The sequence below is a fragment of the Equus caballus genome, chromosome 29 (assembly GCF_041296265.1).
Source record: "Equus caballus isolate H_3958 breed thoroughbred chromosome 29, TB-T2T, whole genome shotgun sequence".
Classification (NCBI taxonomy): Eukaryota; Metazoa; Chordata; class Mammalia; order Perissodactyla; family Equidae; genus Equus; species Equus caballus.
In genome coordinates this window covers 34,061,612-34,078,188 of record NC_091712.1, presented here as the reverse complement: position 1 = coordinate 34,078,188, position 16,577 = coordinate 34,061,612, and the positions used below count along the sequence as shown (strand labels likewise).

General features: G+C 50.3%; 1 protein-coding gene and 1 long non-coding RNA gene across 3 annotated transcripts in view; both read left to right on the top strand.

The window, feature by feature from the left end:
• PROSER2 (proline and serine rich 2) overlaps window positions 1–4,881 on the top strand; it is a 41,034-nt gene extending 36,153 nt beyond the window's left edge. For both annotated transcript variants that reach the window (XM_023632363.2, XM_023632364.2), the window contains exon 4: window positions 543–4,881. In XM_023632363.2, the coding sequence (XP_023488131.1) occupies window positions 543–1,573 (1,031 nt within the window). In that variant the 3' untranslated portion in view covers window positions 1,574–4,881. The remainder of the gene's footprint in view (window positions 1–542) is intronic.
• Window positions 4,882–9,610: 4,729 nt separating this feature from the next.
• LOC138921437 (uncharacterized) lies at window positions 9,611–13,889 on the top strand. Its single transcript, XR_011433997.1, has 2 exons — window positions 9,611–9,732; window positions 9,999–13,889. It is a non-coding gene; the product is annotated as an uncharacterized lncRNA (long non-coding RNA).
• Window positions 13,890–16,577: the final 2,688 nt, after the last annotated feature.

The following is a 16,577-nucleotide window of genomic DNA, read 5'->3' as shown; positions in this document are numbered from 1 at the left end:
TAAACATAAGTGCAGAAAAGCGTTAGGGGATCCGCGATCAGTCTATGTTGTGGATACAGTAAAGGCTCAGAGGCTGGCGTATGACATTCTACCTGGCCATCAGGAAACATTTCTGTTTCAAATCTGACTGTCCTGCATCTAGAAGGACCTGATGGAGTTGTTGGCGTGTGCCACACCACCTTCCAGGCTCGTTTCTCCCTGTAGAACCCCCTGCTATGTTATTGTTTCTTCCTCCTACTTGCCCCGGGATGATGGGTCTTCAGAAGCTCACTTCTACAGTGTGCTTTCCACGTGCTGACCTTTGTGACTTGCAAGTCTTTCTCCATCACTCATGCTTTCCTTTCCATTGCGTGGTTATGAGAATCACGTGCTGCATTCTCTTTGTCTAGTCCAGGGAACAAGGATAAAGGGAGTTTAGCTGACGGGAGGAACTGCTCATTGGTATTACGTCCCTTTGAGACCCTTTTCAATTCAGTGAAAAGGAAATGTAATGCGTTTATTTTTAAAGTGGTAGCTTATGAGGGTTCTCCCTCACTTTTCAGGGGCTGGACCTGGTGGAAAGGAAGACATTCCTGACCTTGAATGCAGGAAGCAGGATGCTGAGAATTCGCCCCCTCCAGACTCCACGGTTCCAGAGGCCCCTCCTCTGTCGCCTTCCCTGCCTGTCACCGCAGCTCCAGCCCACCCCAGGAAAGAGCTGCTCACTCCTTCTCCCCCAGCAGAGCACCCAAAACTACCCCGCTCGGTCCCTACTCCTCTTGTTATCGCCCAGAAAATTTCCGAGAAGCTGGCAGGAAATGAAGCACTTTCGCCCACATCTCCCTCGAAGGAGGGCAGGCCTGGAGAATGGAGGACACTGGCTTCTGGGGCCCCTCGAAACGGGGACCACCTGCCATGGCACAGACCCACGACACAGCCTGCACCCAAGATCCACCGCTTCCCCAGCAACATCAGCGTGACCAACAGCTCGGGGAAGGAGTTCAACAAGACCATCTCGAAAGCAGCCGTCAACGTGCAGGAGCGGAAGGCCCAGGTCTTGGCCAACATTAATGGTATCTCTTTCCTCACCGTGGGAGAAATGGAAGATCAGGCCCCAAAGGGCCATCTCACTGAGCAGAGGAGAAGCATCTCTCCAGAGCAGGGCACTCGGGACCAGAGCAAGCCAGGCCCCGGCCAGGAAGCTGTATCCTCGCGGGCGGGAAGGCAGACCAGCGGTCAGCAGTCCAGAGGCGTGCAGACAGAACAGTCCCCGCCGTTGGCCAATGGCTTCCAGAGCATCCACGATGTCCTAAAGAGGGAGCCTAGTGCCTTTGTCTCTACTGGAAAAACTGTCACCATCCATCCAGACCCGGCTCTTACTAGTAAACTTGCACGCCAGAACGCCAGCAAGAGCTTGTATGAGCACCGGCAGCCGGACTGCAGCCAGGATGCGAGGAGGCGGTCGGGTTCGCTCCCCAGGGCCGTGGGGTTCAGGCCGCAGGGCATCACTGTCCAGTTCTCCGGCCGAGGCTCCACCGAGGAAGCCCGGAGGGAGGCCCTGCGGAAGCTCGGCCTCCTGAAGGAGAACTTGTGATGGAGGCTGAGCAGGGAGCTGGAGGAGGCACGATGCCTGGTCTGTCTGGCAGGAGAGCAGGAGCAGCAGTCCCAGCTGTTGTGCCCGGCTGAGGGCTAGAGACGAGAGGCGCCAGGACTCAGTGGTCCCGACTGAGTGAAGGACAGAAAGTGCGGCCCCACTCTGATGCTACAGCCGAGCAGGGGGGATCCTTCTGTGAAAGAAGGTCCAGCCCCATCTCTTGTCTTCCTTTTTCTAGGAACTTAGAGAATAATTTTAAAAACCTATTTGTTCCTATAATTTGTAAATGCCATATACTTTTTGGGTTTAAGAGGAGGAGGATTGGGTCCAATGTGTTATTCTTGTCTCTAATTGAGCCTTTTATCCCAAGGACATGACATGAAGCCAGTTTAGATCTCTTATACTCAGTTCTCTAAGAAAGGGAGTTTCTAAGAAAAATAAAAAAAAAATGCTTGTTAAATTTTCATAGTGTCTTAAAATATTTTTCTGGTTTTTTGTTTGTTTTTGAAGGGTAAATAACAATGCGCTTGCCCTAGATATGCCTTTGTTGCTTGATATAACTTGGTTTGCCCAGTTTTTTGTTTTTGTTTTGCTGAGGAAGATTGGCCCTGAGCTAACATCTGTGCCAATCTTCCTCTATTTTGTATGTGAGACGCCGCCTCAGCATGGCCACCAACAAGTGGTGTAGGTCCGCACCTGGGATCCAAACCCCAGGCCACCGACTGAAACAGAGCCCACAGAACTTAACCATCAGGCCACCCGGGCTGGCCCTGCTCAATTCTTTTTTTAATTGAAAATTAAAATGAAACCTTTAGAGTATGATTTACTGTAATTTTGAGATATGGGAGTGGAATAGAAAGGTTGAGTTTGGAAAAGGTGGTAATCTTAAGAAAGTGAGTCTCATGAGACTAGAAGGTCTGTGTTCCTGGGAGATGTGTGTATGAACGTGTATTGTGTATATACATGTACATAATATATGTTAACATATACACATGTAGGTATTGTGTGTGTGTACACACATTCATATGACATACATATAAACTTCTTAAACCCCTGTTGAGTAAGACAGGATGCAGGAGCTTCCTATCCTCCTGATGGACACAGCCATCTCAGCATTGTGATGGGTGACACAGAAATGTTTACTTCCTAATATGGAAATCTTTTAAGGACCCATCTCCATAATATTTCAGTGAACCAAAGTGCTTTTTCCTCAACAGTGTGTTGTTCTGTTCCCAATTAAAGTAATATTCCAAAGAAGCAAGATAGTTCCTTTTTTAGTAAAGAATGTTTTTAAAGATTTACTTTATCACCTAATTTTAATTTATCGCCTAATTTTAGTTTTGCATGTTCCGAGGTAGCCAGTAAACAGAGGAAAACAGAAGATTCTTAAGATCCCCTGTCTTCCATGGGCAAGATCTCAGGATTAATTTAAAAGGGAAAAAAACAGCGAACCAAGTTTTGCAGCATGAAAAGAACTGGTTTTCTGCCCAACTGTGACTTACATGCTGAGCTGTGGCCACAGCATTATTATCAAACCTCTGCGAGGCTGGGGTCTTAAACCTCTAAAAATAGACCGGGAGGGGCCACACTTGAAGTTACGCCCTTTTGTTATTGTGTCTCAGAATCTGTTTCTTTCCTGTTGAGTATTATTTAAATTCATACTTTTAAATGTGCTGTGAAGGACGTTTTTCATAGTATTCAGTTTGCCTTGTAAGTTACATAAAATGATTGTAATTTTTTCCTTAGAACTACAGTATTTAGCATCTCGTCCAGCCCTGTCCTCTTGAAATAATCTCATAGGTTCTTGACAGTCTTTGTTTCAATAGGTGCTTTGATTTTAGAGGTTTGTAAAATAGCTTTTATTTTACTCCTGTTCATGTTGGGTTTGTTTAAAGGATTCTCGAGGGCTGTATTCCCTTTTTATAAAGTGAGATGCCATACAGTGTTTAAAAATGGAGGGTCTTGATATGGCTAACATTTTAAATGTCCTTTATATATGAGGCTTCTTTCTTTTTATCTTATCCTATGACTTCATTGTGATTAAGGTGAACTTGACTATATATTAGCTTATTTGTTCTCATAATGACATTTTTGAAAAATAAATGTAGAGATTTACCTTAAGTATAAACAACGTTGTGCATTTTATACTTATCTCAATTATTTTCTTTTAAATGGTTATATCTTTTCCTTCTGTTTATTCATAATTTCTTCTACCAATTATACTGACTGTTACTCTGGTCATTTCTTGTGCCCAAACCTTAGTGATTAAAGCCATATGTTTTTACAAGGTTGAAATTATAGCCCCTACTGAACTAACCTGGATGTGTATGTGTCACGTTAACACAAACACCCAGTTTGCTGAGGGGGTTAGTTTCTTTGCTGTAACTATTGTTCTCTGACGTTCTTAAAGGCTCATCTTCAAGGGAATTTAAGGACCGTATTTCAAAGCAGAATTATAATGAAAAGTGCCCTTTTTTTCTTTCAAGCGATACTTGTAAATCAGTCTCCATTTTTATGAAACTCTTTATCTGAATACTTAAAATCGTTGGGGGTGGTGGGGGGGAATTTTCCTCTGCTTTTAGGAAGGTGTGTACAAATGGCCAAACCAGAGTTGCATCTGCAAATGGTAACTCTCACCTGTCACCAGGGTAACGGTTCGGTTCTCTCCCCCGCCCTCTCCGATATTTGGTTCCCAGCGTGCACACTTATCTTCACAACACCGGGAGAAATTCTGATCTGTGCTTCTCTCTCCCCAGCTCACGTTCTCATCTGATAAGGCTTGTCGAGGAGGAAAGGTACAGGCGGGGTGGCCCTCGAATGACTCAAGATGCACACGGCAGAGGGCTCCACCTGAGCTGCCTTCTTCCTCTTTTTCCTCCTCTGGCTGCACAAGCTGAGCTGACAGTAGGACTGTGCACTCAGAGTTCCCCATGGGGAGCTCCCAGTGTCGGCTCCCCCTTTGAAATGAGCTTTTGCAAAGAGCTCAGGGGAGTCAAGAAGTGAGGCCTTAACGAACCCTTAGGACTGAACTTTCCATTTGTAAGAAGTCAGAAATGTATCTCTTTTTAAAATTCCCACAGTGTTGGCTACGTGGAATTTGACCCTTTGGAGGATGGGTGGTGATGTTTTTTATACGGGTGATCTAAGAAATCAGTTCTTTATGTTCACTCAAGAGGAATGAAGAGAGAATCAAGGTGTATGGAACAATGTACTCTGTTTTCCTCGTGGAGGTGCAGAGGAGGCATTGCCCCTCTCTGAGTGTATTTCATCACCCCGACAAGTTTAATAAACTTTTTTCCGTAAACTGCCCCCTTGGGTTTTTAAACGTTTGTCATCAGGTCCCCGTGATCTCTGTGGGAACAGAGCTGTGGCCTGTGTTTTGCTCCCCGGCCCCGCCTGCCAGCCCGTGATCCCGGTGGCAGGAGGGAGGGGGGTGTGGGGAAATGCTCACCTGTGAAAGGTTCGTGTTTTCACTGAAATGACAAGTCACCAAACAGGTTTTGTTTCTTCTCTTCACAACAAGGCATTTTCCCCTGCTTTAAAGTATGGGGACAAGTTCCCATATCCTTTCCTAATCTGCTCGCTGGACAAGCCTTGCTTTCAGATATCCGAGAAAAGAGAAGGCAGGGCTGGCAGCTGCCGCGTCCTGGGAACTCTGGAACTGAGTCTGAAATAGCCGACCACCCACTGCCTCGTGGCCCACAGCCCCCTCCAGCTCCCACTCCCCTCCCCCGCCACAGTCACACTCTTCTCCACAGCAGGGGAGCACTGCTGGGGGACAAAAATCCATTTGTCCCCATGCACGAGAAAAGCAGAGGGAGCCACAGGCTGTAACCTGAGGGCACATCCCGTCCCACACTTTTTAGCATAAAAATGGTCAGCCTTTCTGTGTATTGGTTGCGGTCCTTCTAAAATGTCTCTTTATTCCAAACAGAAGAAAACCCTTTCCTACCCAACCCAAATTGAGAAGAGAAGACTTAAGAAATGCAATCACTGTCCCCAGCAGGCTCACTCTCCCTCCCGGTTACTGTCCTTGTAGGGGGCCCCCCCCCATGACCCCAGGGCCAGGGGGAGCCTGCCCCACATGATCCCATCCCTCACTGCACCTCAAACTGCCCCTCCCCCCCTACTCCCCCAACCCCCCGCACCTGGCTCCATGAAGGTGTGCTTCAGCCTCGCTTCTTGTCTTCTCAGCCGCATGAACTTCCTACTCAACAATGAGCTAAAAAGGAGGATGACCTGCAAAGAGCAGCACCGCCCCCCCACCAGCTCCGAGGGAATTGTGCAATCCTGGGATGCCCCCCCAGTGTTGCTTCTTGCCTCCCCAGTCCTTGGCAATCCCCTAGATCTGTCTGCCACAACCCCCCCACTCCCACAGGCCCTTCTGCTCTGGGGCCACTATGATCTGTAGCAGAGCTGAGTCAGGCAGGCTCCCCCCCGACCCCCACCTCACTGGTCGAGTTCAACGTAGGTTTTCCTGATTCCACACCTTCTTCGAGATCCTGGAAGCCAGCTCTTTCCCCAGCTGAACTGACTTCTGCGCGTCGGGGAACATTTCGAAGGAGAAAAACACCCTAGTTTTGTGGAGGGCCTTGGGGTCTGCTTTCTGGGGCTGGAGCTCCTAGCTGGTGGCTTAGGTTCAGGATTCCGTGATCACCCCACGTCCCCCTGCCCACAGTAAAGTCGGCCCCTGTGCCGGTCCGAGCAGGACTGGAGTTAGGAATCCACATTTGGAAGCTGAGGTTAAAGGAACTTAGTCATTGATAAACAGGTCACACTTCATAAACTTCAACCTCCGAGTATTTGCGCGTGAAGCAGAGCTGCCAAGGGTAGTAACCTAAGTTCTGGAAATACCTTTAAGGGGTGGGGCTGAATGAACAAGAAATCCATGTGTCAGGCATAAAAGGCTCCAGAAAACAAGCAGCTCTGTGCACTTGCGCATGCGTGTGCTTACACGTGCATACTCTTCTCTAGGTGACTGGCTGGTTTCCATCCATGGCATTCTCTGACCCTTTCTGTGGGGGATACTCCCCTAGAGCATTGGGACAGGCAGCAAGAGGCTGGCCCTTGTTACCAAAGATGCGTTCAGGTCTTTGTAGCCTTTGTAAAACCACATAATTCCTCACAGAACCCACATCCCTGACGAGTTATTGGGATGGTAGTGCTATGAGGGTCTCTTCCACTTCTGGCAAGTTCTAACTTCTGTGGCAGAGAATAGGAGTTTGCTGGTCCATGAAATAGGGTAGAATTTATCCTTTTACTTGACTATTTGTTTGATGTCTAAGCATTTTGAATTTGAGGGAAATAACCTCTGCCTTGTGAAGATGATTTCAAAGAGTTGGAAGGTTCCAGAAGGGCCTTCTCGTGCAGGGCCCACTGTGACAGCTGAGGTGCCCCATCTTCCTGGAGCTTGCTCTCCAAGGCTCGGAGCTCAGGCCACACTCAACCATGCTCTTCCAAATTCACAATCTCTGTGTTTGTGAAACTGCTCGTAAGGCCCTTTATCAGTCCCATCTTAAAGGCCAAATGAACTGAATTATGATTTTATAATGTAAAACAGCCGTCTGAAACTTAATTTGTGAAGCTTCGGAGGTGAACCAAGTGCTGCTGAATATGACAATGTTCATTCATCCATTCATTCAGCAAATCTCTGTGTCCTTCCTGTCTGCCAGACACTGTGCGTGGTGCCAAATATTATCACTTCTTCCTCACCAGGTGGGGGTATAATAACCACTGATGGAGGAGAAAACGCAGACTTCCCTCCCCTTTCTTCATGGGCCTCTTGGAGCCACTGGCTCCATGCCCGGGCTGCATGGCTGCAAACTCATGCTCCCCGCACTTGCAAAGCTGCCTGCACTGTGCCAGGCCGACGCCTTCCAGCCGTCCCTGCAGAGCACACAGAGGGCTAACCCTCCCCAGTGCCATCCAGGCTGCATCTTGTTTCTCATCTCCCAAGCTTTCCTCGCCTCCCATGGGGTCGCGTCCAATACTGTTCGCACACTCTGCCCCGACTCGCTATGGCGGATCCCTGATTTGTAGGTAGGTATCAACTGATAGGGAACAGGGGCTTGTCACAAGGGAGAAAAAGGAAAGACAGGTGAAGACTGTCACTTCGAAGTCAGGTTTGGCGGAAAGAGCATTCCCGGGGGCTGCACAGACCTTGAAAGAGGAAAGGGAAGCAGCTGGGGCCCCCGGGCCTGAGAAGGGCCCTTCGGCCAGCATGGGTTGCTTGAATCCGCTGCATGTGACCTCTGCCTTGGGGGAATACAGTTCAAAGCAGGCCTCTGGCTCCAGCCCTCCCCACCCCTCCCCTCCCTCAAGACTTGGTTCTGGAACCCGGAATTGCCAGTCATGATTTCCAACGTGCCTGGGTGCAGGACTCCCACACACACACGGCTAAATGAGTTCACCGGGGAAATTGCCCAATCTGCTGCTTGGCAAGCCTTTGACGTCGTGGTTGTTACTGGAAAGGCAACCCGGCTTCAGTGGAAAGTCCAGGACCTGGCTCCAGTGAGCAGCCGTGCTCGGAGCGCGCCAAGGCAGAGCGGCTGCCCACACCCGGCCTCAGCCTCGCCCTCCGCAGAGGCCACCCAGCTCCCGGTGGGGACGCCTCTGCAGGGTGCTGGGGCTCCACTTGGTTTCACCATGGGAAATCTCCAGCCACATTTCAGTGATGACACAACTGCAGCACAAACTGGTGGTCCTTCCTCAACCACGTCGTAAATGATGACAAGTCTGCCCATATTTGTAGGTGGCATTGTTGAAGTTACTGTCTACATTTTCTCGGGATGTGCCCACTCTTGGAGAACTGGGCATCTCGCCTTGGGAGCCTCTACACTTCATCTAATAATGTAATGTAACTTATGGTTTTTGTATATTTCTTCAAGGAATAAGTATTTTCAGTGGCAGTTTGGGCCACATTTAAAAATCGCTCCATTTTATCTTTTAAACCAAATTTTTTTCTCAGCTCCATCATCCACCTCATACCATCTTGATGCCAAACGACCACTTGCTGTTTGCAGAACAGATGCACCTTCAGAGGTGTATTTTTCTCCAAATGCACTCTGGGAAAGGAAAGTGATAGGAATTGTATTCAGTGTCACCTCTTCCAATTTGGAGACTGTGACGGTTTCACATAGAGCAGGTTTTGTCGTTATCCTGACCAGAGTTGGAATCCCAGCCCTACGATTGTTTGCTGTGTGTCTTAACCTCTCTGAGCCTCACTTTCTTTATCTGAATAAATGGGGGTAAACCATACTTGCCTCATAGGGTTGTTGTAAGGACTGAATGAGACCACGTATGTCAAGTGTATGCCTGGCACACAGCTTCACCATCATCACCATTATCATCATCACCATCATCATCACCATCATCATCGCCATTATCTTCTTCACCATCAGCAGCAGTATCACCATCATCACTGTCACCGTCACCATCATCAATGCCATCATCACCATTATCTTCATCACCATCATCACCGTTGCCACCGTGAAGCCTGCACTGGAATTCCTATAGAGCCTTCCGGAATGGCCCTGAGCAAGCCCAGCAGCGAGGGGGCAGAGCAGGCACCAGCCTAACAGCCTCATTCAGACACCACTGCTCCCCGTGGTCCGATTCCTGCATGGAGTCCAGTGGTTACTTCAGCAAAGGAGCAAGTTTGAGATTTAAATTCCACTCCCTGCTGAGAAACAGGGTTTTGCCGCTTTCTAAAAATAGGCCTGCAGAGTTTATTTTCCTTCCCCAGGGCTGGGTAGGTCTGGCTTCCTGCTTAGATACACAACGTTGGAGGACTCCTTCATCCAAGTTCACGCTTTTCCAAGCCTCCTTTCCTTCCCCCTCTCAGAGCGCCCCTCAGAACTGGGCTCTCCCACCACCTCCGAGGGCTTCCTCCCAGATGAGGAAGTGCCCAGCCCAGCCCAGCGCCCGAAAGGCTCCAGGGAACACTGGGGGATTGTCCAGCCAGAGCCCCTTGGCTGCCTCGCTGCCGAGAAGGAAGTGCTTATTTTGAGTTGCTGGGCCGGCCAGGCTGTGGCCTTCAGACTTTCCATCCTACAGGGCACACTCCCAGCCAGTCCTGGCGGAAGGAGGGCTGGGGCAGAAGCTCAAGGGGGTGCGTGGCGTCTTCAGTCGGAGCTTCCAGAGTGGCCTCCATGAAGCAGGTGGGATGACCCAGACCCCAGTGAAACCCGCCTCGGGTCAGGAGGCCCCCCAGGATGACCCCTCCTTCCTTTGCAGCATTACCCGCCCCTCCTCCGCATTGTAGGTGGAAGATCCCGGCAGCTCTTCCTCCAACTTGCTGTTTCTCAGCCCCTATTGACCCAAGCCAGTCCTCCTTCCAGAATGGAATGGTAACCCTGCCCCCTCCCTCCAAGAAATGTCCTCCTGGAGCCTCCCTCTGCAGCTTGACCCCCGCTTCCTCCCACAGCCCGTCACAGCTCTCAGCACTCCCATGGCAGTGGGGATCTTCAGGTGCCACCTGGAACCACTACAGAAGGCAGCATCCCGGAAGACCTGGGCCGAAGTCAACCTCAGCTCTCACCAGCTGTGCGCACTTCAGTGCTCAGGTGAGAGACTTCGAAAGACTAAATGAGATAATGGACGTGCAAAACTTCTGTAAACGGAAAGAACGCACCGTCGAGGGCAGTGGTTCTCAAAGTGTGGTCCCCTGACCGGCAGAATAAACATCATCAGGCAATTTACCAGAAATGCAAATTAGCAGACACCTCAGATCTGAATGAGAAACTCTGCAGGTGGGCCCCAGGAACCTGCTTTCAACAAGCTCTCCACATGATTCTGATGCACTGGGCTAGGACACAGAAAACAGACCCCGTCTTCTGAGGCGCAGAGCTGGGGAAGTAACTGAAGATGCAGAGCAGGTGCTGGACTGCAATATCGTGGAGGATGGGGACCATAGGGTACTCAGCTGTGCATCCCCAGTGCCTAGTGTGGCATCGGGTCCAAAGTAGGTATTCAGTTAAGAGCTCTTACACTGGATAGGTGTGGGAACACTGAAAGACAAGAGTAGCTCAGAAGTCTTACAAGGAGTATATGTTACTTTTATCATCTAGAAAGCAGATGATCCTGTTTGAGGAAGAGAGAGAGAGGACAAAAACAATAGACTTGGGCTACTTTCTCGGTCCTGCCCATGACGGCTGTGGGGGAGAGGATGGTGGGAACCCTCACCTAGACGAGGGGCCTGCATCCCCCACAGCACCCTGGGTCTCCCTTGAGTGGATCAAGAGGTTACATGTTGGCTGTGGTCACCATCCACTGATTCCCCCTATGAGTGTCTGAGCACCTGTTACGTGCTGTCCCAGGGGCTGAGGATACAGTGATGAACAGGGCACACACAGGCCCATCCTCCCAAGCTGACAGAGCAGGGAGAAGACAAACAACATAATTGCAAGAAGGTTTGACAGCACACTGAAAGGGGCAATATGGGGCTGGGGACCGAGCAGGGGGCAGTGGTCAGGGAAGGTGGCCAAGCTGACTTGAAGAGTGCGCGGGAGTTAATGGGACTACACAATGAGTGGAGTGTTCTAGGCAGAGGGCACAGCCCGTGCAAAGACCCAGAGGCAAGTCAGGACTAAAGCAGTCAGGAGGGGAGGGCACATGTGCGGGGCTGTCAGTCACCACGGTCACTGGTGTAAAACCTTGCGAGGCGGGGCCACAGAGCGAGGGGTGCAGTCCCTGCCCACTCGGACTTGCAGTCTGGCCGTCATTCAACAAACACTCGGCAGCTTTCTAGACACTGGGGATACAGCAGAACAGAAACAAAGCACAAACAGATCCAACTCTTAAGGAGCCTACATCCTAGTGGCGGAGACAGAAACAAATAAACGACAAAGCCGAGAGCGGTGTTTCAGGGAGGGCTGAGCAGAAGTGGTGGGCGGACCGCCGGTGAGGGAGGTTGGGTGCGGCCGAGGAAGGTGAAGGCGCTGTCGTCACTAGGAAGGCAGGAGTCACCACCAGGGAGCCAGGGAGGGGAGCGTGCCAGCTCACCCCTCACGCCACCCCGCCGCTCCGGGCTCTGTGACTTCACCCAGATGGTTCCAGAATGCTGGCTTGCAATCAAAGAGAGGGAAAATCGCCAGCTTTCAGGGGAGCAAGGAACAAGACAAAATGTACAATGCCATGCTATGCTATACTAAAATATACTCTACATGTTAGACATACTATACTATACACACTCTACTATGCTAGAGTAATGCTATACTATAATACTCTACTATGCTATACTAATACTATACTATGCTATACATATTATACTGTACAAACTATACTATACTATGCTATGCCATACTAAGCTATGCTATACTGCTACTATACTATACCTATTATACATACCATACTATACACACACTATGCTATACATATTACGCTGTGCATACTCTCCTATGCTATGCTATGCTGTGCTGTGCCATACTAAGCTATGCTATACAAAGCTATGCTATACTAATACAACACATACTATACTCTAGTAAATAGCCTAATGCCTGCCACATAATTCACACTTAATGTTTGTAGAACTGAGCTAAGGCTTCTCCAGCTGAGAAGAAGGGGCCCTCTTTCCTCTGCTTGGCCTTTGGGACCCGAGTTCTATGCCCTGAGGGTACCACTTCTAAAGCTGCTTCTCTCTCCATCCAAGTACCAGATCTGGCAAGATACATTCAGAGGGAAGTGGTGGATGACAGGGCCGGGGAGGCGTGCTTGTGGGTGAAACCCCGGCCAAGCTAACGACAGTTACTGGGAGATGGAATCCCAGCCACCAGCCACACCTGCTGAGCCCCTAATGAAGGAGGGTGCTTGGCGGGCGTGCCTCCCAGGCTGGCTGCCTCTGGAGGCCTCCCCATGAACGGGTCCCAACCAGTTATCCTCTGCAATGGGGCTCTGAACAAAACCACCTCAGATTCACACCTGATTTCTGGAACAGTATCTGGAAGGGAAGAAATGCCTCGGGGGAGGCAGTCTGTATAGTGAAAATGAAGACAGGCTCCTGCCTGGCCCTGCCACTAACGAGCTATGCACCCCAGCCCATGTCCCTCCCACATCTCTGTTTCCTCGCTGTATTAGTCAGGAGAGATTAGGCTATCCTCTGGTAACAGATAAACCCTGTGATCTTAGCAGTTTAACAAAATAAAAGTTTCTTTTGCTCAAAGTCACGTTGTGGGCCAGGCACCCCTCCTCCACCATGTGGCTACACCATCAGGAACACTTGAGGCCCCCGGGGCAGGGAAGGAGGGGGATCTGGAGGGTCTCCTCTGAAGCAGCTGACATCACTGCCACCACCCACACATCACCATCACAGGACTGCGCTCAGCACACAGCCACACCCCGCTGCAAGAGGGCCAGGAACGCAGTCCCACCCCCCGAAGAGGACACGGGCCGGGGAGCACATGGCGTGGCCTGCACCTGCTCAACTGTTAAATCCATGAACTAGTTAATCACATTTGGGAGGGGCACCTAACATGTGCCGGGCGTTGTGTCAAGTGTCAGAGCTCCAAAGATTTCCCCATCCTCAAGAAGTTCAGGCGGCGAGACAGACAAGAGGATGTCATGCTAGACGTTCTGCAAGGGTTATCGTGGGAGCCTCAAAAGAGGCCCTAACCCGGCCTGGCCAAACGGACAGGCTGCCGTGCGCAGGCATTTAACACCACTCCGAAAACCATGTATGCAGATTCACACGCACATGCGTGTGTTATAAATTTTACTGACATAAAGGATGTGTAGCACACAGCTTACAAATGATGTTAAAATATGCAATACTCTACACGGTAAATTCCACATAGTCAAACTGATTCTCACAGGACGCACTCACTGATTTTTGCCAAACCCTTGTATTCAACCACGATTTGATAAATAGAGTTGCATCCCTGTTGGCTCTTTCCCCAGTGAATTCATTGCCCTTAAATCTGACATGTGATCTGCTGCGAAACTGTTTCTCACTCTCATACTAATTACATTTATTAAACTGAAACCTCTTTTGACATGAACAATTTCTTTACTGAATCAGGTAACGGGTTTTTTTTTTTTTCCTTTTTCTCCCCAAAGCCCCCCGGTACATAGTTGTATATTCTTAGTTGTGGGTCCTTCTAGTTGTGGCATGTGGGACGCCACCTCAGTGTGGCTTGATGAGTGATGCCATGTCCGCACCCAGGATTCAAACCAACGAAACACTGGGCCACCTGCAGTGGAGCGTGCAAACTTAACCACTCGGCCACGGGGCCGGCCCCAGGTAACGGTTTTTATATGCTGGGAAATATTCCCCCCATTTTTTGTGTTATTCATGACGTAATGGCTACAGACACAACATGCTTTTAAGTTGAATCTGCATTATTAACATTTTCTTTCTTACATCACTTTGTGAAGTGTAGACAATCAATGAAACAATAAATCAAGACCTGGTTTATAGCATTTGCCAATTTCAGTGGTGTAAGTATTCCCACCGTCGTCCATTTCCACTTATGAAGCTGACGTCCTGAAGACGGAGCTGGGAAGACAAGGGCAGTAGACACTCCACGGTATTTCCACCAAACAGAGACAGTGGATGTAAATAACATCAAGAACATAGAAAATAGCAATGTCATTAGGAAGTGATGCTTTTAGCCCATTTATTCTTTAATTGTGAGTTCATATCATTTAATTTTAAGATGATGGCTGTGTTTAACAGCTGGCCTGTAAAATTCCTGAAAATGGAACAGTCTGGCCAGCCAGGACAAGCCGGCTCTACCCAGGACCCGGGGCAGGCCAGGGAAGACAGGAGGTCTGCCTGAGCTGAGTGAAACGAGCATCACAGTTACTCCGGAAGGAAAAGGAAGAGGGATAATGCAGAGCAGTGACAGCATCAGCAACACCAGGGAAATAGGAGATGACCGGAACAGGGTGACCACATGGCCTCGCTTGACAGGGACAGGCCCTGTCTGTGCTCATTGTCCAGAAGTGCCCCGTTAGGCATGAAAATTATACGGCTTCCCTACACTAGATGACGAGCTGCAGCCCCACCGGTCCCCGGAAGCTCGGTGTGAAGAGGGAGTAAGGAGGAGAGGCTGGTTGGCAGGTGGAGAAGCCGGGCGGGGGGGGGGGGGGGGGGGGGGGGGGGGGGGGAGGGGGTGGAGGAGGAAGCAGGAGGCAATGATGTGGTGAGCATGGAGGAGGCGTCCTGGGAAGTCAGGGTAAAAAGGAAAGGCTCTGGGACAATAGACTGGCACCTAGAGGGTTCTTTACTGGAGGAGCTGGGCTCCGAGGCCCAGCCAGGCCCTGGGCGGGCCGGCCTCCTCCAGAAGCAGTGCCTGGGGTGTCTGTGATTCACTGTCGGTCTCACAAAGCTGGTTGGGGGAGGAGAGAAAGATGCACGTGAATTCAGGTGTTTGAGCACCCAGCTCCATTCGGTGGCTTGGAATTCCCAGCCACAGCCAGAGCGCCCCCCAGGAGAGAGTCTCCTCTGAGGCTGGTGATTGCGGTTTTCTCCCAAACCAGTTCATGTCCACCTCACGCTCCCAGCCGGCAACCCTCCTGAATGCCCCAAACCTCATCCTCCCCAGCCCTCTCGTCCTCTTCCTCTCACTCTCTCCCGTGGAGACAGGGGCCAGCACAGGGGTGGGGCTGCAGGCTCTTTGTTTCCGCAGCTGCCCACGTGCGCGCTTGCTCGTGTGTGGCAGGGCGAGGCCAGACCGCCCTCTGCCAAAGCAGCCGAGGACGAGGATGGATGATCCCGAAATTGAAATGTTTTGAAACCTTTACAAGTCTTTCAAGTCTTCCCTAAATAAGGCAAAGAAGTTAGGGAACAATCTTTGGCCTTGAAGAAGGAGGGGGAGACCAAGGGCCCTCCAGGCTACAGGACACGTGACTGTTGTGGTAGCGTTTTATGAGAGCTAAATGGACAGATAGCATACCTAAGTGCTGTTCTGGGACTCTTTCTGTGTCTCTCTCTGTGTCTCAGATCAATAGATGGATAGACGGATAGATGGACGGACAGACGGATAGACGGATGGATGGATGGATGGATGGATGGGTGGGTGGGTGGATGGATGGATGGGTGGGTGGATGGATGGACGGGTGGGTGGTGGATGGAGAGATAGCTAGCTAACTAGCTAGATATAGATAGATAGATAGATAGATAGATAGACAGATAGATGATAGAGTTCACGCAAATAGATGAACTTATTTCATCCTCACATCAGCCCTGTGAGGCGAGGCAGGTACTCCTGGAGGAAACTGAGGCACAGAGCAGTTAGATAACCCCAGAATCCCACAGCTAGTCCATGTCAGAGCTAAGATTTGAACCCAGGCCGTCTTGCCCTTAACCACCTCACTGAGATGCTTTCCCACACACAGGGGGTCCTTCCCCGTCCCTCCGGGGGTCACAGGAGCCAGGATCATGTTGCACATGGCATTAGATGCAGGGCAGGCCCAGGGTGTGTGGCCCGCAGCTTAGACAATTTGGAGGGTCCTTCTTTAAGACACGACCTACGAAACTGTGACTACGAACCACATAGCTTTGGAAGCACTGTGCAAGTGAGCGGGCCTGAACTTTAAGCTCCACTGGCCTCCATGGTAAATGGGCCCGTGCCCTGGTGACCTTGGGGGCTGTCAGTCTCCGATTGCCTAATGTGAGGGTTAGGGTTAGGTTTAGGGTTAGGGTTAGGGTTAGGGTTAGGGTTTCCTGGAGTCTTCTCTGTCCACTGGCACCTTGTATATCTCTCTCCTCCGGGAAAGAGAAACGATGTCACAGAAGAGGAATCTGCAAGTGGCTCTGAGGGAAATCTAAAAATAGCTGGGCACCCTCTCAGCCCACTGTTGAGACAAGCACTGGAATCTGGGAGCCTGGGTGGGGCCTGGGTGCGGGCTGCGAAGGGAGTGATTCAGACCGGAAGCTGCTGGCACCAGGTCGCTTTCAAAAAGCATGAATAACCAGGGGGAAGATGTGGGAAATTTTCTGACCAGACCTGGAGCTGGGGGATCATTAAAATTTAACCCATCCAAAGTCACGCATGTGGCCTGATGC